At 33.7% G+C, this 25919-nt stretch overlaps 1 protein-coding gene across 4 annotated transcripts in view; it reads left to right on the top strand.

Moving 5' to 3' along the window:
* The window catches only part of ERBB4 (erb-b2 receptor tyrosine kinase 4), a 1127099-nt gene that overhangs the window by 417267 nt on the left and 683913 nt on the right, over positions 1–25919 (top strand). For all 4 annotated transcript variants that reach the window (XM_027122307.1, XM_027122329.1, XM_027122298.1 and 1 more), the window contains exon 2: positions 13827–13978. In XM_027122307.1, coding sequence (XP_026978108.1) covers positions 13827–13978 — 152 coding nt within the window. The remainder of the gene's footprint in view (positions 1–13826; positions 13979–25919) is intronic.

Below are 25919 nucleotides of genomic sequence, written 5' to 3' on the forward strand. Positions count from 1 at the left end.
TACTTCCATGTGCTGGCTGTTGTAAACAGTGCTGCAGTGAACATTGGGGTGCATGTATCTTTTCAAATTATGGTTTTCTCTGGATATATGCCCAGGAGTGGGATTGCTGGATCACATGGTAGCTCTATTTTTAGTTTTTCCAGGTAACTCTTATATTCTATCTTTAGAATAATATATTTTTCTACTTTTCTTTCAGATGATTTAAAATATAATTTCTCAAGAGTTTATATTAAAATCAAGATAATGTTTTTATATAAAATGCTAATGTTTTATAAAATTCCAAGATTATCAAAAGTGTTAATAGTAACTGGAATTAGTATACACATTCCCATAAAAAAAATGGCAAAGCATAGAGTAAATATCTTATCTTTTTAAAAATTAAATATGTATATATCCTTCCTGAAATAAAATTTGCCTTTTACATACAAAAATTCTTTATAGAATTTAGAAATTTAGAAATTACAGGTAAACAAAAAAGGAAAATAGGTGTCATCTGGGAATCTAATCAGAGAGAAAACATTTTTACCATATTTTATTTCCTTCCCAATGAATATGTTTATACACATAAGCATATACATGCTCCCATATATTCTTTTTTTTTTTTTTTTTTTTTTTTTTTTTGTTGGGGGGCCTCTCACTGTTGTGGCCTCTCCGGTTGCGGAGCACAGGCTCCGGACGCGCAGGCTCAGCGGCCATGGCTCACGGGCCCAGCCGCTCCGCGGCATGTGGGATCTTCCCGGACCGGGGCACGAACCCGTGTCTCCTGCATCGGCAGGCGGACTCTCAACCACTGCGCCACCAGGGAAGCCCACTCCCATATATTCTTAAAAAGTATCTTTGAAAAATAATTGATTTTATTGAGGGATTTTATTTTATCTTTTTGAAATCATAACAATAAAAATTATACAATTACATGAGGCTGTCCCTCAAAAAAGTAATGCATTTTAAAATCAGATTCTATAGTTATTATTTGATTTGCATTGTTTTCCTTACAAGATCTAGTCAGGTGGCAAATATATTTGAAAACTGAACATTTGCAAAGAATGTAACAGAGAATCTATTCTATTTTATCCTGGCAGAAAGTGTCAGTAGAAATCTGAAGTCTGTAATAAAAGATACTTGTTTCTAAAACTTACCCTAAAATACATATTATTTTTGTGTCGGGAATTAAAAATGAATCATGTTCAGAAAAGGCATTCTTCAAATTTTAAAAATTTATCAAATTTGTGCTGTGCTGTGATAGGATTAAAAATAGTAGTATTTATTCCCATTCCACCTGTATCTCTAAGTAAACAGTAATTTAGTTTAAATTTTTAAGTTATCTTCTAGATAATTTTTTTGTACATATGAACCTTGCCAGATACGAATATAAATACTTCTATTTTTATAATATAGAGCAATTATGTTTATTTGCACAGGCTCTCAAAAATTCACATTGAACTAAAATGACAATGCAAGTATTAAATGATTTTAAACCTTTAATTCAAGTCTTTTTTTCTTGTTACCAGCCTATTTTATATTATCAAAGGAAATCATAGATTATTCTTTACTTTTAAAATTGAACCTGATGTTATAGAACTCCTATGGCTTAGTGTTGAATGTTTTGTTTTTGATACCTGTATTACTGAATTGTCTTAGGTAAAGTAAACTAAGGAACTTGTAACACATTTTGGCATTTATTCCTTCGTTATCATTACCTAAAACTTTTGACAAAACCATAACAAGGAAAAGTTCAAATATGTTACCACTATGTAGTAAATATTGTATCCTTATATATATATATATATATATATATATATATAATTTATTTATTTTATTTATTTAATTTTTGGCTGTGTTGGGCCTTCGTTGCTGTGCGCGGGCTTTCTCTAGTTGCGGCGAGCGGGGGCTACTCTGTTGTGGTGCGCAGGCTTCTCATTGCAGTGGCTTCTCTTGTTGCGGAGCACAGGCTCTAGGTGCACAAGCTTCAGTAGTTGTGGCAGGCGGGCTCTAGAGTGCAGGCTCAGTAATTGTGGCACATGGGCTTAGTTGCTCCTCAGCATGTGGGATCTTCTCGGACCAGGGCTCGAATCTGTGTCCCCTGCGTTGACAGGTGGATTCTTAACTACTGCGCCACCAGGGAAGCCCCCTTATATGTATTTTTAAGTATTTTTCTTAAATGTAAAAGATGTTTCTAAAGTCATGTCCTTTAATAATAAAAAAGTTGTTAAACATTACCTTGGTTTTTAGATGTTATATTGAATGATGCATATTCCATTAGAAAGTTGAACTTTTACATTCAATTTCTTATTAAAGATTTTAACTGCTGCTTCATTATAATAAAGCCTCCAAATAGGATATCAGATCTTTTTAAAAACTTTTATTTTTCCAACTCTATTGAGATATAATGGCATATAATATTGGATAAATTTAAGGTGTACAATGTGTGACTTTTATACACTTATATATTGCAAAGTGATTACCACTATAATGTTAGCTAGCACCACCATCACATCACATGATTATAATTTCTTTTTGGTGGTGAGAACATTGAAGGTCTATTCTGTTAAGAACTGTCAAGTATGTAATAGAGTAGTGTTACTTATAATCATCATGCGTACATTAGATCCCCAGAATTTATTCATTTTATAACTGGAGATTTGTATCATTTTATCAACATCTCCCCATTTCTCTCACCCCTGAGACCCTGGTAACCCAGACTGTTTCAGAAAACAATGTGGAAATTTCTCAAAAACTTAAAAATAGAACTACCGTGTGATCCAGCAATCCTACTTTGGGGTAAATATCCAAAGGAAATGAAAATAGGATCTCAAAGGATATCAGATCTTTAAATCCAAAGATTAGTGAAACTTTCATGGGAAAACATTCCAAATTAAATGACTGTCTACGTAGTATCTGATGCCCTGTTAACTAACCCATGAGATCATGGAATGAGTAGGGAAGTTGCTAGTAATATTAGTAGTGTAATGTCTTGGTAATATCTCAAAACTATGGTAACAAATACCTTAAATAAATAAAATGAAAGAAAAAAATTAAAAACTCACATGTTCAGTAATAGAGTAATTAAGTCATCAGGCTTAAATGGAATATATTTTAGTTATCAAAAATATGTCTATCTTGTCTGTGTCAGAACAATTACTCTTTGCCCTCTTTGACAAGTGAATGAGGACCTAGGCAGAGATATGCAGAAACCTGGCTCACTGAATAAAATATTTGTAAGGTGTGGTGTTTCTTCAGGTGTAGTTGCTACTGGGTATATTAGTAATATCATTTACTACTGTTACAGCCCTCCCAGGAAATTGTTTCTCACAAGTGATGTCCATCTTTTTTAAAATATTTCTAAGTGGAAAAAAAAATCCCACAGACTGCCACTTTAATTACAGTGAATGGTAAATGTCTCACAGTGATAAGCCATTACAAACAGACTGGTCTTTATTACATGCAAAGTGGTGGTTGAAAGCATGATAATCTAGGGAAGAAAGATGGTCGCTAATGTTTACGTACTTAGCTCCCACTGGCATTTTACCAGGTTGTAGGTTGGCACTGTCCCTCTTAATCTGAGCGAGTGCATCCAGATTCACAGCAAGACCTCAAGGAGAACCAGATGATGGGGCAGATGGCAGATGACTAATTTGGCAAGTCTTGATGAGTGGAAATTGTTTGCTTTAATTGCTTGTCAAGTCCAGTACCTACATTAAAGTTAAGGACCTAGCACTTCCACAGAAAAGGAAATACTACAAAGTAAATAAGAAGGACTCTTTGTGTGGGGAAAGGGAAGAGGGTGTGAAGAATGACAAAAAAGGGCAGGGAGGGAATTATGACAAGATAGTGGTAAGGGGAATATTATTTCATCTAAGAATAGATGACAGAAATGTAATTTCTAAATCTGTAAAGTCTTTCTATTATGTTTTTCAGCTTTCAACATAGGAATTTTTTGAGATATAATTTAAGAAAATATAAAATATGTAAAGGCAGAAAAACAATAAAGAACAGGAACTAAAATTTATATTCAAGCAGTTACAAGTCAGTTTTTGATGACCCATATAATGCATTTAAAATAATTTTTAATTATTTTAATTTTACTAAGCTTATCTTTGAAATACTAAATAAACAATACAAGTATAACCTATTATATTGGGAAGACTAGATTAGAATAGACCACTCACAAAACATATCATTGATGAACAGGAGATAATCATGTGCGATATTTACATCTATCATTTTTTGGTAGTCTACAATGATGAGCTTTTTTCCCTTTGCAATATAATTTAGCGTTTAAGCATCTTTGAGGGCATTTAGGGACTGTTGTAAGTAAACAACAGAGGTAAAATACAGCTCAATTAAATTTTAGATGGAGCAGCACATAACAGTATATATAGTCTATGGACTTGCCTTTCATCAGCCTGTATTATAGAATGCCTATGTCTTCCCTAGCTACAACTCTATTAGTGAAGGTCTATGATGCCAAATGCCCTTTTCATTTGGCTCAAGAATCCTTTAGAAAGTGATTTAGTTGATTTCAGCAGATTCCTGTTTTGTCACTTTGGGAGTCAATAAAAGAGTGGTATAAGATAAAGATTCAGAGAATATACTATAGGGTCACTTATTTTTTTAAAAAAGATACTGATTTTTAGATTGAAAATATTTTATCTACAGTTTTATGCAATGTAAATTATAAACCAAATTTCCTACTCGATGTTAAATTTTTTCTTTACTACTTTTAGAGTTAATTATATAGAGTGCAAATTTTATAAAATATAAACCCACTTCCATTATTTATCACTTTGTGTGTGATGACATCTGGTACAAATATTTCTAAATCATTGATAGATATTTTTTAATATTAAAATAACAGTACAAATAAAAACAATAAATCTAGAAGTATATTAATGTTATAATGCATGATTACTAAGTGTGGTTCATTCCAGGAATATAAGAATGGTTCAGTATTTGGAACTCATTAATAATTTCAAAATTAGTGCACATTTAATTAGCATTAATTGATAGCAAAAAATAGCAACATTCAACATTCGAATCTAAAATAAAAACCTGGTAAAGCCAGACCCTGGAACATATAACATAACAAAATATATGCCGAGCCAAGGAAAACATTTCTGTAAAGATCGGAACAGAGATAGAATTGACAACTATGCTTATTAATTGAAAAAAATTGTCTAGAAAGTCTAAGTAGTACCAGCCAAAAAAAACAAAATAAAATAACATGATTGAAGACTAGATAAATCAAGAACCTCAATGAAGAAAACTAATTAGAAATTACAAGGATTTAGCAATGTAGCCAAGTTTTGAGGGGGAAAAAAAAATACCAGAGTCATCAAGAGTTTTAAAAATATGTAATAATAATAAGCAGTTCAAAAATGTAACTAAAATTATTCAAAGATGACAAGTATAAAATGCCTAAGAACAAATATATTAAGAATGTTTTATGATTTATATAAAGGGGCATTTTTAACTCTGTTAAACATACAAGCCAACTTGAGTGTGTGTGTGTTTTAATTTACATACAGTAAAACTGACTTTTTTTGGTGTACAGTTCTCTGAGTTTTAACCCATGTATACTATGTAATCACCACCACAGTCAGTATGCAGAAGAATTCTGCCATCTCTTAAATTCCCCTCATGATCTTTCAGTCAAACCCTCTCTCTCAGATACCCATCTTCTGGCAACCACTGATTTGTTCTCCATCCTTTGTAGTTTTGTCTTTCTCCAAAATGTCATACCAATGGAATCGTATAGTATTTAGCCTTTTGAGCCTGCTTCTTTCAGTCAGCATAATGCCTTTGGGAATTTTCCATGTTGCTATAGCAATCATCTGTCCATTTTTATTGCTGACTAGATATTCATGAAATAGATATACCATAGTTTGTTAGCATTCAGCCATTGAAGGACATTTGTGTTGTTTCCAATTTTTGGTGAATTTGAGTGGAGTTCCGTTAAACTCTCATGTACACATTTTTATGTGAACATAATTTTCATTTATCTAGGGATGTACTTATAAATGGGATTGCTGGATAATTTGATAAGTGTTTAACTTTATAACTTTATATGATGTTGCCACAGTGTGACCTCCTTAAAAGCACCCACTGAATGCAACTCATTACTTAGTGTAGAGTAGGTTTTATTTTATTTTTTATCATTTAAAAAAATTTTTATTTTATATTGGAGCACAGTTGATTAGCAATGTTGTGTTAGCTTCAGGTGTACAGCAAAATGATCCAGTTATACATATACATGTATCTATTCTTTTTCAAATTCTTTTCCCATTTAGGTTATTATAGAATATTGAGCAGTGTTCCCTGTGCTATACAGTAGGTCCTTGTTGTTTATCTATTTTAAATATAGCGATGTGTACATGTCAGTCCCAAACTCCCAATCTATCCCTCATCCCCCACCCTTCCCCCTGATAACTATGTTTGTTTTCTAAGTCTGTGAGTCTGTTTCTGTTTTGTAAATAAGTTCATTTGCATCATGTTTTTCCTTAGATTCCACATATAAGTGATGTCATATGATATTTGTCTTTCTCTGTCTGACTTCATTTAGTATGATAATCTCCAGGTCCATCCATGTTACTGCAAATGGCATTATTTCATTTTTAATGGTTGAGTAATATTCCATTGTATATATGTACCAAATCTTCTTTATCCACTCATTCTGTCAATGGACATTTAGGTTACTTCCATGTCTTGACTATTGAAAACAGCACTGCAATGGACATTGGGGTGCCTGTATCCTTTCAGACCATGTTTTTCTCTGGCTATATGCCCAGGACTGGGATTGCTAGTTCATATGTTAGCTCTGTTTTTAGTTTCTTAAGGAACCTCCATACTGTTCTCCATAGTGGCTGTACCAATTTACATTCCCAACAGTGTAGAGTAGGTTTTAAATAAGTATTTTAGAAATAAATTCAATCACAGAATTTTCGAGCTGGAAGGAAACATAAAAGAGAAAATTGGACCCAATGAGAAGAAAATAATTGTCCCAATTTACACAGCTAGGAAATGTTGGAGCAATGACATCCTGACCTTCACTGCCCTTGCCCAGTGCTCATTCCACATAACTCCAAGTAACAAAGTGACTTGCTCAAGTTCATTCAGCTCTTAAAAATAGAAGGACCAGCATTTGATACTGGCTTAATTATTTCTCCAAGGTCCATTTTATTTATTCAACAGGTATTGACTGAGAGTCTGCTATGTGTCTTCTCTTTAGGTGTTGAGCAGAGAAAGGGCCTCTGACGATGGAGCTTGCATTCTAAAGTAGAGACATATAATAAACAAGTAAACAAGCAAGTGTATAATATAATTTCAGTTAGCAGTAAAACAAAAATAAAGAAGGCAAAGAAGACAGAGCATGATGAATGGGAAACTGGTATCTATTTTAGATAAGATTGTCAGAGAAGGCTTTTCTGAAAGAGTGACATTTAAGCAAAGATCTGAATATACGTTCTACAGGCTATGGTAAGAAGTTTGGATTTTATAAGAAATGTGATTAGAAGCCAAGGGTTGTTTTCAGTGATGGAGTGATGTGAATGATTCATGTTTTTAAAAAGATCACTCTGGCCTCTATGCAAAGAATTAACAGGGGCAAGTAGGGAAAGTAAGAAGTTAGTTAAGAGGCTGCTTTCAAAGTCCAGGGTAGATAGCCTTGATGGCTTGGATTAAATGGCTATAGTAGAGGAAGTAGCAAATTTGGCCCCATTTCAATATATATGTTGAACATAGAGCTGCAAAACTTCTTTGTGTAACTATAATAGCACTCAATAGTCACTGAAAATGTATGCTACTTCTGATATTCTCTTTAACTATTTTATATTTTTTAATGATTTTTAAATGCCCCACAATGTACATTAAACTAAAGTGTATTTATTATGGTAACATTTCTGAAAGAGAAAGTACTTAGTGTTAAATCAGATAAAAAAAATTAGAGAACTTTTATCAGGTTACCAAATATTTTTTTATGCAGACAGTCCCTGAATGGTGCATACACAATATATACATAACTTACATACACTGCTTGCAGCTTTCCTTACTAGGTGCCATGTACAACTTCATGAGCCCTTACAAAAGACCTTGGGCATTTTAATCAATATACATTTTTTTCATGCTACTAGGTCAACAGTAGATGCTAAATAAATAATTATTCATTTCTTAATATCTCACATAGGCATTTGATTCGAAAGTCAGGCAATATTTTGATTTAATATTTTTTCCCTCTTTTCATCTTGAGTAAGCAAATGGAGTGCTGGTTTCCACAGCCATAAGCGTGGAGGCAATAATTGATTTTTAGTATTAATATGGATATTGCTAATGTTTCTTCTTTGTGCTTCTAATATATTTGCCCCATGAATAAATGAATAATTTTGTTAACCAACCTTTTTATATTGCTACAAACTCGTAATTATAGTCTTAATTTTTTACTGAATGAGGATCATGTAGTTCACTCACTGTTGGATGTAAATCTTAAGACTAAAAAGCCCATGTTTGCAACTATAGCTGCATTTGTGATGGAATCAATACCAAATAGAATAATTGGTGATTTTATTAAGGCCTCACATATAGCTTTACTCCTGGAGTCACTGTTGAAATGAAAACTCTAGGGAGTACATGTAAATTCGGGATTTCTGAAGCTTGATTATTGTAAGCTTTTAGTTTAAGGACTTTATAATAGTGTTGGCAAAGGGGGCTGAATTTTGTTAAACTTGTTTTGGCTGGTGAAAAAGATTTTTCAATTCTGTCTGATAAACAGCTTTGTGAAATCAATGAAACTTGATGGTTTAAGCATTGTCTTGTATACATTGCCTGATTGTACAATCGATTGACAAATGGAAGTTGCGAGGCATTCAGTGAAGGCTTCATGAAGAGAAATACAAATGATTTTTATGCATCTATCAAAACTAGTTCTTTTAAAATCAAGTCCGTCTTTCAAGATGAAAGTTATGAGGAGTATTATACTCGTTATAGATAGCTTGACTCAAACATAAATATAAAGGAAAGTCTCACTGAGACAAAAATATTTCCTAACTGGAACCATGTATAGTAAAAACTCCAAAAATCAGAATGTTTGGAGAATAGAGTATTCTGATTATTTAGAATTTATTTACTGTATGATTTTTTGTTTTTACTGAAAGATATTTTTAAATATACTTATTCCAATTTTCTCTTTTCATATGGTATATAAAAATACAGCTGATCATTTATTGAACATGGGTACTTTTCTGAATTGAGGGTTATTTTCTGAATACAAATTATAATTGTTTTTATGGCAATTAACATCATTAAATAACTCATTTGGTTCTTACTACCCTTCGAGGGTAGTATTGTTACCCCACTTGAAAGATGAAGTAGCTAAGGGTTAGAGAGGGAGAGTCATCTGTCCCTGAGTACACGGTTAACCAAAAGGTGGAGACCAGATTAGAATCCGGGTCAGTCCTAATTCATAACAACTCAACTAAGTTCCTGTGCGCACAGAACCAGTGGGAAATGCAGATACTTGCTCAAAGGTTCTGCAATGTGGAACCTCCCGGACAGGGGTCCTCTTACCCCTCTCTGGGATCTCAGGGGTCCCTATTCTTTGCCAGTTCCTGCAAACACTCAGTGTCTTCCAGAGGCGTGGCTAATCAGTTAACTCAGTCACACCCATTCACTTTATGGGGCACCTACTATACACCAGACTTTAGAGAGAAAGTCATGGTCTCTGCCCTTTAGGAGCTGCAGGCCACCTCACCACGTGACTGGAAACCACACCCCCTCCTTGGCTACCAGCAAATGAGTACAGATGGGCCACTTACTGAGAGAACATCACTGAGTCCCATCAGTTGAAAAATTGCAGAATTCAGCGAGAAGTCCTCTGTGAAATGGGCAGTCACCTATGGGTAAAAGTTAAATTATTCACTTTGTTCAAATTTTCTTTAAGCTTTCCACATAAAAATTGAATTACCCCAAAAATGTGAAACTAAATGCATGCAATAAAATATATTTATAAATGTAAAAAAAAAAGAAAACTTTCTTGCAAAGCACTATGCTATACAGCTCAGCAGATACAAAATAATGATTAATATATTGCATCTGTCTTCAAAGAGTTTATAGCCTTTGTAGGTCTCTTATATAACAGATTATTGTAATAATAATTAATAAGAACAATTTAATATTATATATTCTTTTCATATATGCAGAATGAGAAGCATGAAAAAATGCATAGGCATTACAGTTATATTGATAGATTTTCTCGCAAAATTTGTTTAAGCTTTTATAGAAAAGGTCAGAATACACTAAATATTTTAGAAATCTTTTCATTTAGATGTTTAGATATTGATTTTTACATATTGATATTAAAGTGTGGGTTTTATTTCCGACTGAAAGAAACTTGTACAACATAAACGATACATAAATTGCAATGTGGCATTATATACATTTTAGAAATGGTGAGCAAGTTTCTTAATTGATGCTTAATTACCCCCATCAGTAGTTGCATTAAAATATAAGCTTGTCCTCCTTGGAATTTAAAATAATTGAAATCTATATTTCATAAACCCATATAATTATACCTTTTCTCAGGAGACATTTTACAAGTTATAAAGCTGCCGTGAGCAATAAAAATAAAGATTGTGGCTCAGGAGTGTTTTTTAGAGTCTCTACAGTTTATTGAAAAAAAAAAGTGGGACTTTGATCTTGATGGAGAAGGATCATATACCAGAATCAATTGCTTCTTGTTCTCCTGCTTATGTTGAATATTACTGTACTTATCAATAGAAGTTTACTTTTTTCATAATGTTTGTTAGTTTTAGTAATAAGGGAAACTTCCACAGAACCAGTAAAATTTTCAGATGATCAAGAATGATTTGGTAGTTTTATTACGATTGGAATAAATTCAGTTAAACAACAAGACAGAATAGTTAAAATTACTTAAGGTCAGAAGCATATACCTTAATTTGAATTTAATCCTTCCTACGTATAATATTTTAGCAGCCAGGACCAATATTCACTATTATCTTTTTTTTTCACTATTATCTTGATATTAATGATAATAAACATGATTAATAAACATGTAAACAGGTTTGTTTGAAAATCCTGGTTCCTTTAGCTCATTTCTCAGCCAGTCTCTAGTGTGTGCCTCATTCTTATGCTCCAAGATGGCGGTTCAAGTTTTAACCATCACATCTCCATTCCAGGCAGCAGATTGGAGGAAGGTGTGGGAAAGAAAGGAGTCAAAGTTAGGCTCCAACCATGTTTTAAATAAAGTTCTGGGAAAGTGTCATACAATTTGTTAGAACTTAGTCCCCTGCAAAGTTTACCTCCAAGAGGAGCAGAGAAATGTAATCTTTATTTGGGGTGGCCACAAGCCCAGCTAAAACTGTGCAGTCTGTTACTGTGAAGGAAGAAGAGGATGGATATTGAGGATTCTAGAAGTCTTTGTATCCATCCTTATCACTACAAAAAGTATATTCTCAAGGGCAACAAATGAGTTCCAGCATGGTGTATGAGGACTCTGACATTCAGAAGGGAGAATGGGGAGAGTAACTTCAAGGTGATAAACTAATCGAACCCTGGAGTATGGAAGTGATTTTTAATGTTTCTTTAAATGTGAGATTTCAGGTAGAAAGAGCCTGAAGATTGTATATCCTAGGGCGTCTTTAACAAAGTACCACAGTCTAGATGGCTTAAAACAATAATAATTTATTCTTTCACAGTTCTGGAGGCCAAAAGTCTAGTATCAAGGTGTCAGTAAGGTCAAGCTCCCTCTGAGACCCATGGTAGAATCTTCCTTTGCCTCTTCCTAGCTTCTGGTGTTGGCCATCAGTTGCTAGCATCCCTTGTTTTGCAGCTGCATCACTCCCATCTTTGCCTCTGTGGTCACATGGCTTTCCCCCTGTGCGTCTTGATGTTCACAGGGTGTTTTCCTCTTAGAAGGACATTGAATATATTGGGTTAGAGCCTATTCTAACGTACTCATCCTACCTTAATTTCATAAACCATATTTCCAAACAAGGTCACATTCACAGGTGCCAGGGGTTAGGACTTCAGTATATCTCTTAGAGGGACACAATTCCACTTATAAAAGAGTATTTCTAGAAAATATACTGTTTGATGAGGTTTAGAAATCCAGACAAGAAACGTTTGTGTTTTATTTTGGTTTTTATAATGAACTTCCACTATGATTAGAGGTCTATGTTATTCTTCAAGACTTTTAGATCCAGATTTTTGTTATTTTTGATGTGTCAATAGGCAAAAACAGGCTTTATGGTGACCCTAATTATTTAGAATATACCAATCTAGATTTTTTTTTTCCTTTCTGTATTGAAACTTATCCCCTTGAGCACCACATCAAGCCTCATGTCTTCTTTGTCATTCCTGTGGAGATGACACACAAATGTATATTTGACATCATTACTAAGCTCTTTTTCTAGTGTCTTCAGTGTTTACTGCATGTATCTTGTCCTAAGTTTGGTGTATACCATGTAATGTACTCAAAGATGTTTCATTCACAATTCATTTTTTTAACTTTACACACTTATCATAATAGAGTTTTTTCAGTCTATTGAAGATTAGAATTGGTGCATTAAATGGTAGAGTTGGTGCATTAAATTGTTCAGGTAGCTATGCAAACCATGAGAAGTAATAACTAAAACTCTGACTTCTGGAGGAGAGGAAAGATACATACACACACAACCTAAAAAACACAGATGTGTGTATACTCTTGAGCTTATATATAAACATTCAAAATCCACCCCCCAAAGATGGCAGATTGAGAACATTTATTAACAAACAGTCTATTTTACCTCAGAACACTAATGAATACACAACGACACAGTTGATATGATAAAAGTTTATAATTCAGTACATATTGTTTGTAGTGTATGTTTATAAATGTTTCAGTCTAAGTTGTTTAATATTTTTATTTTAAAAGGTAGCATTTTTGAGGGCTTAAAGCATAAGTTTTAATTCTGTAGAAAATTTACTAAGATCAGATTACTTTGCAATACAAAAATATTTTTTAAATAAAATTGTTACTTTTATCATCTTTTGATTTTGATTTACTTCCATAGGTAGAAAATAGAGTAATTATAAATTTGAAAGAAAATCTTGTTTGAGTGAAATTAAATGTATTTACATGCTTTATATGCCCACAGCAAATGTGATTATTTTAAGTTTATCTCCTTGCTATATGTTTCTGTGGAACCCATGCTTTCTTACTCTCTGTGGTTAGTACATACATTTTATGAATGTAAATGTATGATGTCACTTATATGTGGAATCTAAAGAAGCTGAACTCATAGAAACAAAGAGAAGAATGGTGGTTACCAGGGACTTGGGCGTGAGGAAATGAGGAGATTTTTGTCAAAAAGTACTAACGTCCAGTTATAAGATGAATAAGTTTGGATGTAACACGGTGATTATAGTTAACAATACTGTATTATATACTTGAAAGTTGCTGGGAGAGTAAATCTTAAATGTTCTCACCACACACACACACACACACACACACACACCAACAATGGTAATCAGGTGACATGATGGTGATGTTCGCTAATGCTATGGTGGTAATCATTTTGCAATATATAACTGTATCAATACCGCATGTGTACCCCTTAAACTTACATAATGTTATATGTCAATTATAATGCAGTAAAGCTGGAAAAAATAAAAATGAAGATATTTATCAGTGTTTGGGTTATGGGTCTTAATAACATTCAAAATATTTTAATTCAGGGAATTGGAGTAGATTGTTGTGGAAGAGAGTTGAGGGAAATATTGTCATGGTGCATGTCATATAAAGTTTACATAACTTCCCATGTTTTTTCTTGTCTTGGCAGTGTGCGCAGGAACAGAGAATAAGCTGAGCTCTCTCTCTGACCTGGAACAGCAGTACCGAGCCTTGCGCAAATACTATGAGAACTGTGAGGTAGTCATGGGCAACCTGGAGATAACCAGCATCGAGCACAATCGGGACCTCTCTTTCCTGCGGGTAAAGCTGTCTCTTTCTCTTCTTTCTTTGTAAATGCACAGTGGTGTCACAATGCAAAAGACAGACCAGCTTCTTGTACCTGATGGTTATGTTCGTCTGCCCTGCCTGGCAGTGTTCATGACTGTAGACATGTAGAAGAGAAGAGATGCCAAGGCACACCCAGGAAAAGAAAAAGAGTACCAATGGCATCATGATTGACACCCTAGTTTAGAACAGTTACTGTTGCCCTAAGATTGATAGAAGATTCTGTCAGGGTGTAGGACATGACTTCTAGCAAGCGTGTCTTTTTCTGAATGGCGGGCAAGAGGAAAACTTTAGACTGTGGGCTAGGAGCATCAGAGGACCAATCAGATAAGAATTGGTAACTTTAGCTAGTAATCTCCTTTTCTGCCCCATTCTGTCACTTTGGAAATTTTAAACTATTTCATATTACCATAATGAGAGTAATACTGTTAACTTTAGAAGAAAAATGACATCAGTTTTTGAAAACCAACAAATTATTGAGAGTCATAGGAAATCACAAGTACTTATATAAGTTGATATATGCATGCATATAAACGCACACGTGCATATATGAAGTTACCCAGAGACGAGTCCTTTTACAGACTTGTTTTTGGGGCTCTCATTTATCCTTATTCTGTTAAACCTGTTATTAGTACTTAATGCCTACAGTTTCTTAAGTTTTGCTTCATCCGGAACAGGTATAGGAAAATCTGAACTTCAAAGAGATTTTGACGAAGTGAGATGAGGATGCAGTGTTTTGTATAACTAATAATTTATTCTTCATAAAAGAATTAATAAGATTATTTTAAATAATAGCATCCCTAGAATATATTCAATCTTATTTTCAATATTATTTACAGACTTCTCAGGAGCACTGTCTTATATAAATAAAGATGTAAATAATGTTTTGAATAATGATACAGTAAACTATTTAGTAGATAGTAAATTAGAGAACTATGATACTTTTAATCATTCCATACTTAGATAAGAAGTAAAAAACAGTCATTTTTGAAATACTTTGAATGTAATAAAAACGTCTAGAAGTGATAACAACCTCAGAAAATGTACCACCTCAAAACTTAAATAACACTATGAGACATGATATCTGCTTTTAAAATGACTATCATACTAGTATTGATATAGGGAATTTCCATATCAAGGTGTTTCCATATAGTATTGTTTGGTTGATAGAACTCTAATTCTACAGGTTATGTAGCTTGTATTAGCTATGGTGTTTAATTATGACATCTTTGTTTATCAAGAGTAGATAGTAAAAATTTATCTGAAGCCTTGAGTGAGAAGACCTAGAAAGAACTTAGCACTTAGTTTTTTCTATTTTGGACTACCGTTTCAAGAAATGAACACATACAAGCTATCCTAGAACAACCTCTTCATAGCAGTGCATCTGAGTATTAATTATTAAAATTTGTTTGCAAGATTCTAACATGTCTTGATTATTTTCAGATAGAATTTATTCTTCAAAATCAAAATAAAAACTTGATGGTATATGAGCTGATTTGTAGATTTAGTTAGAAATGCCAAGAAACTCAATGATGTTGTAGAAAAGGAAAAGTAAGAGCTGAATTCTAAAACAGAGGAAATGGGTTAAATGGTCTATTAGAACAGAATAATATGAGAAAATTTTAAAAGGCAATCTAAGATGTTAGTTTTTCTTCTTATTCTTTCCTTGCTTTGTTTGCTCTAGATTTCACTGGCTTAACAAAAAATAACATGAGTACTATGACAGTCTTTAAAATAAATAACATAAAATTGTCTTATTACATATTTTATTATTTTATCATTCTTAATCTCTTATAAGGTAACAGAATGATCAAAAATTGACTTTAGTCAATTTTAATCTTAGAAATATGAAAGTAGCATATAAATCTTTGGGCATCATGGTCTATACCATTGGATATTCTACATTTTTAGGAACTATACTGAAGTAAAAAAAAAAATAAGTTAATAGAATGAACAGATTTGGGAAAGAATAAAATAAGGAGGACCAAGATTTGTACTTGGAGCAAGAAATAAGTTATTTCTTTAAAAAAGTAATTATTGGCTCCTAAGAAGCATCTCTAAAAATTCATATAAACTTTGTACTAACTCATGCACATATCTCAATTTTAATGTTTGTTTAATGATAACTATAATAGGTTTTGTTTTTGACTTACTAATAAGAGCTTATACTTTGTTCCTTTGGAAAATAATCATTTCTAATAGTGACATGTATTCATTTACTCAGCAAATGGTCTTAGCCCAAGGATACAATAGCAAGTAATCTATTGTTCTTGGTTTCAACAATCTTGCAGTCTTGTAGAGGGTTACAGATGTGTAATAGATAATTACTGCATGTATGAGTGTGTGTGCATGTATACATATATATGCACATACAAAATTTTTTAGTTGGCAAGACTGAAATAAGAAGCCAGAATCAGAATGAAAGCATGGTCTTGTGTTAATGGTAAGTGTGGGTGTTGGGCAAAGAAAGGAATGGGTAATTCTGAAGGATTCAGGAAAGATTTCATCAGAAACATGCTTAGATTGAGTCATGAGAAAATGAATAGAGGCTCACAAAGTGGGTGGGTGGGAGGGCATTCCAATGGGAGTAATATAAGTTAAGGCTTAGAAAGAAGGCCCTAAGTCAGAGTTAATAAATGTGTACCTAGTGTTATTGCTTTAGATACTGTACACATGCGTTCAAATGAATCAAACAGGGTTCTTCCTCTCATGGAACTTATAGTATAGTGTGGATGAAGATAAATTGGGGGATGGAATAAAATATTAAATTGGAGAGATAGAGACCCTTATAATATAGATAAATATCTAGGAAACATCAGCACCCAAATGACAAATTAGCATTTGGGGATAAGATGAAATAGTCAAGGGAGATTGACAAGTGTTAGTCCAACAAGTGGTCCTAGGACAGAACTCTCTGGATTCCCATTCTCTGTTTTTTGGTGAGTCCCTGAAAGTTAGGACTATTAGCTGAAATCTTCATTCTACTGCACTGGATGAGCCATTATTTCTAACTATACCTTAGAATATGCTAAAAGCTCTCTGTTTAATATAAAATTTAATTCCTTCTGATAACTACATTATGGTTCATTTGTGTTTTTAGTAGCTTCCTTCCAAAGTACATAATCTGTTCAATATTGACACATTGCAATAAATAGAGCCCGTATAAAGGAAATCTAGTTATGTTGCATTATGCTATCATTTATGATAAATTTTGAATTGTATGAGTGAATAGTAAACTTCCATTAACTTATCCTATGGATTACATAGCCCTCACATATATTTATAGAACTGTAATTCATTGAGCCGCTTTTTATAGAGATGTGTAATTTCCCTTCCTCTAAGAATGACCCATATCTATAAGGTGTTTAGAAAGACATCATAGATAGGGATTTTAAATTTCATTTTGGAATTTATTTCTGTCTTTAAGAAATTAAGAAAGTATTTTTGTTTTAAAAATATTTTCCATCCTTATTTTCGTCTCTACTAGCAAGGTCGTAGTGTTTTTTTGTTGTTCGCTTTGTAAGAAACCACTCTAGTTTCTGTGATTCACGAGAGCAGTTTAACCATATACTCTATTTACTTTTACTATCTGAATAGTCAATGTCTAGAATGGTGCCTAAAATGTAGTAGGTTTTCATTAAGTCTTTGTTTAATGGACAAATGTGTTATTCTTAATATTTAATAATAATTATAAATCGCTGTTTTATATGTGGTATGTTCCCTAGATAAATATGTGGGACCCTCCTCATGTTATTTCAGTGTGACAGCTCCACAGGTCACATGTGTGGGCATAAGACACAGGCTGGGTCAATCAGAATCCATTCCCATGAGGATTTGGAATTTTGACTAAGACCATTCAGTTTGTATATTAGTTAACTTCTTGACCACTTGGGTACCAGAACACAGCTGTTTTTTCCTCATTGTTTGAGTGTCAGAGAGAGCTGTGAAAACAGCAGAATGGAGCCAACACACTGAAAATGACATAGAGACCAGAGAAAGAGATCGTTCACCCCAAATTAATAATGAGGAAGCCATTCATTTCCAGGTTCCAATCTGCTTCTGAAGATTGGTTGCATTACAGCCATTGGGTCAATAGGATACTCTTGGAACTTGATAGTAGCCTTGAAGTGATTTCCCTTTTTTTTCTTAAACTAGATAGGTTTGTTTTCTTTCACTGTTACTAAAATATCTTATCTAGTATATCTCCCAAGATCTCAAGAACACAGCAGAAGTGGGCCTTTGAAATTGGATTGAAGATGTGCTTATATATAATCAAAAACACCCAACAACCCTGTAATGTTTTGTAGATACTTTCTCAATCTTTGTTAGATATAGGTTATTAAAATACTTTGAAATGCCTTCTTTCAAGATGGTTTTATTATATCAAACTTGATGCTTATCTCTGTATACACCTTTTAACCCAGCTTTGTTGTAACCTCAAGTTTTTATATTTCTTTTTTGGGAAAAAAAAAAATCTAGTTAATGGTACTTAAATTTAGACCCCTGAGACACTGTATAGTTGGCTAGAAAAAGGCCCTAAAACTTACTTACTATGTACTTTATCACCGTCACAAGGTTAAGGCTTATAATAGAAAACAGCAAGGCATAAAAATCACAGATTTTGCACTATTGTCTTACACTTTGTGAACTCTCTAAAACAAGATGAAATATAGCAAGTAATGGGAATGAACCATTGGACCTTTTACCCTCATTAAAATTTTTGAGGGTTTCTCTCCTTTGTCATCCCATTGGTCTTCATTGCTACTACTGGCATTCAGTAACTCAGAGCTTCTAACAAGGTGCCTGACCTGCTAGCTTTTGTACTTTAAATTTATTTTCTCTGTTTTATATATTCACTTTAAGCAAATAATTTTTAAGTGGCAAATAAGTGTAAAGCAGTGTGATGTATAATGTAGAGTATATATAAGGAATGTTAATACCTATCTTCAACCATTGTTCTAATAGGTAATCACTTTTAATCTGTGGCTTGAATTTAGTTGTTTGCAAATTGTTTTTGAAAAAGTGTATGTTAAGAAGAGATGAAGAGATACATTTATTTAACAGTTGACCCATTGACCTGGAATACTACAATGCCAGTAATTCATTGGACTTCTGTGTGCTGCAGTCTAGAAACCTTAAATCTTAATGATTAAACATGTCTTTTATTACTGAAAAATAAATAAAATAAATTGATACATTAAGATATCTTTTCAAAGAGCAGCATTAATATTCTGTTATTGGTAGCAAAAGGCAATGACTTTGAAAGAGTCAGAAAGTATAGTTTTTTAAAGCAAAAATCTTTTAAAAGTATCTACTCTCAGGTAATGAATAACACATGTTGCAATGGGAATGCAACAAATTTTGAAAAAAACAAGTCTTCTTTTATTGTATATTTGACAGAGCTATAGGGAGTTTTTTGAGTATATGAGAAACAGTGCCATCTAACACTGTCTATTTTTGAAAAATAAAACGTGTTATTTCTTTATAGAAATCATATAAATAGTTCATTTTTTCTTTACTAAAGAAAAGTCCTATTCTTAAATTCAAATATTATCTTTGTCTTTTAGTTAATAATATTTTATAATGCTATGGACTTATAATCCTCTTTTATTTTATATATATTATATATATGTGTATATATATATATATATATATATATATATATTTTTTTTTTTTTCATGTATGAGGATGTTGCTTTTTCAACCACTCTCCATAGGACATGAAATTTGCATCATTTTCCCCGTGCTGGTAATGGACCTATTATACATTACTTCATTTTCATACTTACGCATAGTTACTCTTCTAAGGACAAATATTTGCAGAAAGGCAGATAAATCTGCAAATAAGAGACTGCAAGATGCAGACTGGCTCACTGGAACCTAAGACCTTGGCTTCATCAGCATGGTTTTGTTACAGTAAATCAAGGATGATGCTTGGCAATAATGAGTTTCAGGTTGCAACAAGCAACCCTGCTTTTGCCTATTTCATAGCTGTTTCCAGTAAGAATGAACAACTAGTCATGCTCAATATAAAATCCTGAAATATTTACATTTCAGCCCACTTCTAGCTTCAAGACCTACCTTTTATTCTTCTCTGGCAGTTCAAAGCAGATGACTAAAATTAAATCCAACAGTGTATGGTGGAGGTTTGTATTTGTTTTGTGTTGTTTCAATATCCTACTCACTCACATTGAACTCTGCCTGCGCTAAACTTTCTGCTGTGTAGTATGATTTAGCAAAACCCTACACTGAAAAATTCATTCTTAAAATAGATAATTTACAAAATACTTTATTTCTTTGGGTTAGAAAATGCTTTATTGAATAGTTTGCTTAAATAGTAGCTATCGGGAATTCCCTGGTGGTCCAGTGGTTAGGACTCTGTGTTTTCACTGCCGAGGGCACAGATTCTTTTTTATAGGGTGTGGCTATAAAAAAAAGAATAAATAGTAGCTATCACTGCCTATTCATGTTTGTTTTTAGATCATTACATACCAGATAGAATGACTTGTGTGAGATTGTGTTGGAAAGATTGATTGGAATCAAGATGAGAAAAGTAGTGATATTCTAGAATCATTAAAAATTGAAGAGGAAAACACCATTTAAGTTAAACATCTATGGCATAGTAAAGGTGGCATTATATTCACATTATATGTATTGTATTCACATTTACCTAAAATATGAGGGCAACATTTTCTAAATCAGCATATCTATTTCAATTGTACACATATTTTAATTGGATTATATAGAAAGGGAGAACAAGCCTGAATTTAAGTTTTCCTGAATAGCTTTTTAAGATAAATAAGTGATATATTTGTAACTCCATTAAATGGTGGACAAATAAGTAAGATTCCTATATCAAGTATTTGTATCCTATAACTATTTTCTCATTTAACAAAATATTGTTTTGTTTTGTTTTGTTTTCTGTGTCCCTACTTGGGACAGAGGGCAAGAAAAAACTATGAAGCACAACATTCAGAATACTTAGAACTAACTATCATGAGGTTCAAAGAAATTGCACCTTCAAGAAATACATGTCAGCTAAACAAGCAGTGAAGTAAGATACGGTGTTATAACTTCTTAATTTCTCTTTCTGTTTGAATTTTGTGTAAAACTACATTTGTGGTAAAATATAACATATTTGCTGTCTTTAGTTGATGAAATCTTAGCTGGGTGAGATAAAGAATACTAAAAATGAAGTTGAGAGAATAGTATTTTAAGATGTTTGTTGGGCCAAAGCAGACATTCTGGGTTAAATGAAATTTTCAAATCTTTGATAGTTTCTGAAAGCTATTTCTAGGACTGTTAAACATACTACATATGCAATTTTATATGCATATATTTACAGCTGGCTCTTAAATTGAAACTTGATTTTGTACTAAATCTAATCATAGAACTTGTATTGCAATTGAAAAAGCTGTGCAATTTACACTTGGCCTGGAAAAATATATCTTTTTTCTCAGAGGTTAAATACTATTTAATCTGATTCAAAATCCTGATGCATTTCAGCAGTTCTACATGAAAAATCAAAAGATGAAATGTGTCTATATTCTCACTTTGGCAGTTATATAAGCATATTTTTGAAACTTTTTTCTTAATCATTTAAGTGTAATATTAAGTAATATATATATTTGACAGTTTTCTCTATATCTTAAAAATATTAAAAACAAAATAAATTCCATAGTATCTATAAAAAAATGTACATTTAGTAGAAACTGAATATTTGAAGGAGTATGGGAAAATAGAAATAAGAGATAGAACAGTATAATTTATAAGTTATAATTTCTGTTACATATACAAGCATATATATTATAAATATAAATTAGTGACAATTCATACATATATATAAATATTAATGAGCCATTATTTTCTAGGACTGAGTCAAATTAGTGTAAAATGCTAGCCCTATATAATGTTTCTAAGAGAATATTATTAAAAATGAAACTGCTTAATAAAAGTTTTTTTTTTAAAGTCCCTACATTGTAATGCATTTTCCAGGGAAAAAAATGCCCTTCTTGCAAATACACTTAAATTAAAAATGAATTTATTAAGATTCTGAGCAGATGCAGAGGTTTTTAAAATATTTTTGGAGGTTGTGGTATTTAAATTTGGCTTAAATGGTGAGTATAATTAATTTACAGGCTTGTCTCAACCTTAATTAGAGAAAAATGCAAATAACAAACCCATCTCACTCTATGATTCTTAGATACTCTTTGCTCAGGGGAATTGAGTGTATAAAGGTTATTTCTTCACCTTTTTTTATTTATAAGTAGCAAATGTCTTGGTTCAAAGAGAGAGAACAAAGGATATTTATATGAGTTTTTAAAACTAACTAGGAGCGTTTTGGCAGTGGGCTACCTTTTAATTCTAATTTCCAAACACTGGAATATAATCAAATAAAACCTTTTTAAAAGAAATTCATAATTATGTACATTTTCATTAGCTTTATTTTTCTCCAATTCTTTTTTTTTTTTTTTTTTTTTTGTGGTACGCGGGCCTCTCACTGTTGTGGCTCTCCCATTGCGGAGCACAGGCTCCGGACGTGCTGGCTCAGTGGCCATGGCTCACGGGCCCAGCCTCTCCGTGGACATGTGGGATCTTCCCTGGACCGGGGCACGAACCCGTGTCCCCTGAATCGGCAGGCAGGCGGACTCTCAACCACTGCACCACGAGGGAAGGCCTTTCTCCTTTTGTAAGTGATGAAATGTAGTGACTTTTTCAGGACCGCACAGCTAAGCGAGAATTTTGACCCAGTTCTTTCACCTCAGAGTTCAGACATTTGCACCTTGTCTTGCTACTGCCCACTATTTACCAAAGCTTTTACTTAGAGAGAACAGGTTTTTAGAAAACTTGAAACAAGGGAAATAGATTTTTATAGAAAAAAAAGTTTTGTTTTAAATTTCAGAACTAGATTGATTGTGGCAGAAGGTGGGCCTTGGGAGAGCCACTGTGGTTGGGGACCCTGAACAGACCCAGTCTTACTTGGTGCAGGTAGCTGATGGAATGAAGAAAGCCCTACAAAAATGTTTTGAGACAAATTTATCTACTTCACTATTTAGATTTTATAATAAAAAAAATATTCACTTAGCACATCTTTATTGACTGCCAATTCTTACTAAGTTGTTGTACTGTGTTTTACAAAGAAGTATAGAACTATAAGTTAAGAGTTCCTAGCCCAAACCTTATAAATGCTGAAAAAGTAGTACAGGTAGTAAATGTCACAGACATTCCCAGAATGGACTCTAGCCCCCATAAGATCAAGGACTACATTTTGTCCTTCTTTATGTTCCCGGCACCTAGCACCCTGCCTGGCACACACACAAAAATGCATAAGATAAATAATGGATGATTGAATATTATGTATTTAGATGTGTTTGGGGCAGGTGTCACAAAAAGATTCATAGAATTGGTTTCCTGTTCCACATGTAAGGAGCTTGGAAGTCACCACTCTGTCCTAACAATAAATAAAAATGCTGAAGAGACTGAAAAATCAACAACTCTTCAGGGGCACCCAGTCATAAGGGAGTCTCCATAATACTGTGGGATTTACCTCCAGAAGTTCAATGAATTTCCACAGTAAATGTGGGAGAAAAATCCCCTTAGGCTTCTGGCAGAGAGAGGGGAAAAGGAACTATTTTGAAATGCATGTCATTCTTCTTAAAAGGCCTGCCCTCAGGGGAAATTAGTTAACTAGAGCCTAACCTGCTAGGTATTATCAGAGCCTTACTGACCCCGGGAAGGGAAATACCCAACTCCACCCCACTCTAGCCATTCTGTCCCACCAAAAGGGGGAGATAAAAAACTGAGAAACACTTGTGGAGTTCACAGTTCAGAGGCATAGGCTCACTAAAAGACTGAGATCTAATCATAGGACTATAGAACACTTCCTGTCTCCTCACCACATTACTAAAGGCCTACTTACACCACCTCCTTTTATATATGTAACACACCATGCCTGACTGTCAAGAGACAATTCCAAGGCATACCAAAAGGCAAAAAACACATTTTGAAGATGCAGAACAAGCATCAGAACCAGACATGGCAAGTATTATCAGACCAGGAGTTGAAAACAACTGTGATTAATACGCTATGTGCTCTAGTAGATAAAGTAGACAGAATACAAGAACAGATGGTCACAGTAAGCAGAGAGATGGAAATATTAAGAAAGAACCAGGGACTTCCCTGGTGGTCCAGTGGATAAGACTCTGCGTTCCCAATGCAGGGGGCCTGGGTTTGATCCCTGGTCAGGGAACTAGATCCCACGTGCATGCTGCAACTAAGAATTTGTATACCACAACTAAGAGTCCGCATGCCGCAACTGAGTACGCACGCTGCAACTAAAGATCCTGCGGGCTGCAACTAAAACCTGGCATGGCCAAAATAAATCAATATTTAAAAAAGTGAAAGAAGCAAAAAGAGATGCTAGAGATCAACAAACAAACAAACAAAAAACAATGTGACTGAACTGAAGATTGCCTTTGATGGGCTTATTAGTAGACTGGGCATGGCTGAGGAAACAGTCTCTGAGTTAGAGGATATGTCAGCAGAATCCTCAAAGACTGAAAAGCAAGGAGGACAAAGACTGAAAATACAGAGCAAACTATCCAGGGACTGTGAGATGGCTATATGATTCCAACTACATGACATTTTGGAAAAGGCAAAACTGTGGTTGCACTAGCAACCATAAATCAGTGGTTGCTAGTGCAACCAGGAGAGGTAGGAAGAGATGAATAGGCAGATCACAGGGGATTTTGAGGACAGTGAAAACACTCTGTATGATACTATAATGATGAGTATTGTACTTTTGTATACTTTTATATACTTTTATAATTATGTCATTATATCTTTGTCCAAACACGTGGAATATGAAACACCAACAGTCAACCCTAAGGTAAATTATGAACTTTGGAAGATGATGTGGGATGATGTAGGTTCATCCTTGGTTTAAAAAAAAGAAAAAAAAGCATTCTGTGAGTAATATTTATAGTGGAGGAAGTTATGCATGTGTGGAGGCAAGGGATATATAAGAAATCTCTGTCTCCTGCTCATTTTTATTGTAAACCTAAACTTCAGACAGAAAATAGTACATAGAGTCTTTTAAAAAATTCGTAGAGGAAATAAAACTTGTTAGTTGTGAAAAAATAAGAGTTATAAAGAGTTATAAAAGAATAGAGGAAATAGAGAAGGAATTCTAGATGTACTTTTACTTGGAAAATTTCCTCCATTTTTTAATTCAGTATACAAATGTGGAGGCTAAAAAAGACAAAAAGAAGAATTATTATGTGCATAGGGGAAGGAGTTGAGATGCAACAGAAATATGGAGGTGGTAGGACGTTAAGGTAGGAAAGGGAGACAGGACCAAATTGTGGTGAGCCTTTAAGACAAGACCAGTTGGGGCTTTCCTGGTGGCGCAGTGATTGAGAGTCTGCCTGCCGATTCAGGGGACATGGGTTCGTGCCCCGGTCCGGGAAGATCCCACATGCCGCGGAGTGGCTGGGCCCGTGAGCCATGGCCTCTGAGTGTGTGCGTCCGGACCCTGTGCTCCGCAATGGGAGAGGCCACAACAGTGAGAGGCCGGAAAAAAAGACAAGACAAGTTATTAACATGAAAGTATTATTTGGGGAACTCAATCTTGTGGCAGTATGGAGTTATTTCGATATCTGAAGTTTTGATTATTAGGTTGATGAGAGCCTGGAACCAGTTGGTTGCTGTGACAGTTGAAAGCATGAGATACATTAAATAATCATTGTGAAGATAGATTTAATAGGACTTAATGACTAACTGAATATAGAGGTTGTGGGTGAGAAGTATACAAAAAGACTCTGAGATCTCAAATTTAGGTACTTAGGCAAATGTATTGTCCTGGATGTAACAGGGACAAAGGAAGGAGAGCCAGTTGTTGCCAAAGATATCTGGTGGCA

The sequence above is a fragment of the Aethalodelphis obliquidens genome, unplaced genomic scaffold, assembly GCF_003676395.1.
Source record: "Aethalodelphis obliquidens isolate GAN/ISIS:26980383/991018 unplaced genomic scaffold, ASM367639v1 scaffold2, whole genome shotgun sequence".
Classification (NCBI taxonomy): Eukaryota; Metazoa; Chordata; class Mammalia; order Artiodactyla; family Delphinidae; genus Aethalodelphis; species Aethalodelphis obliquidens.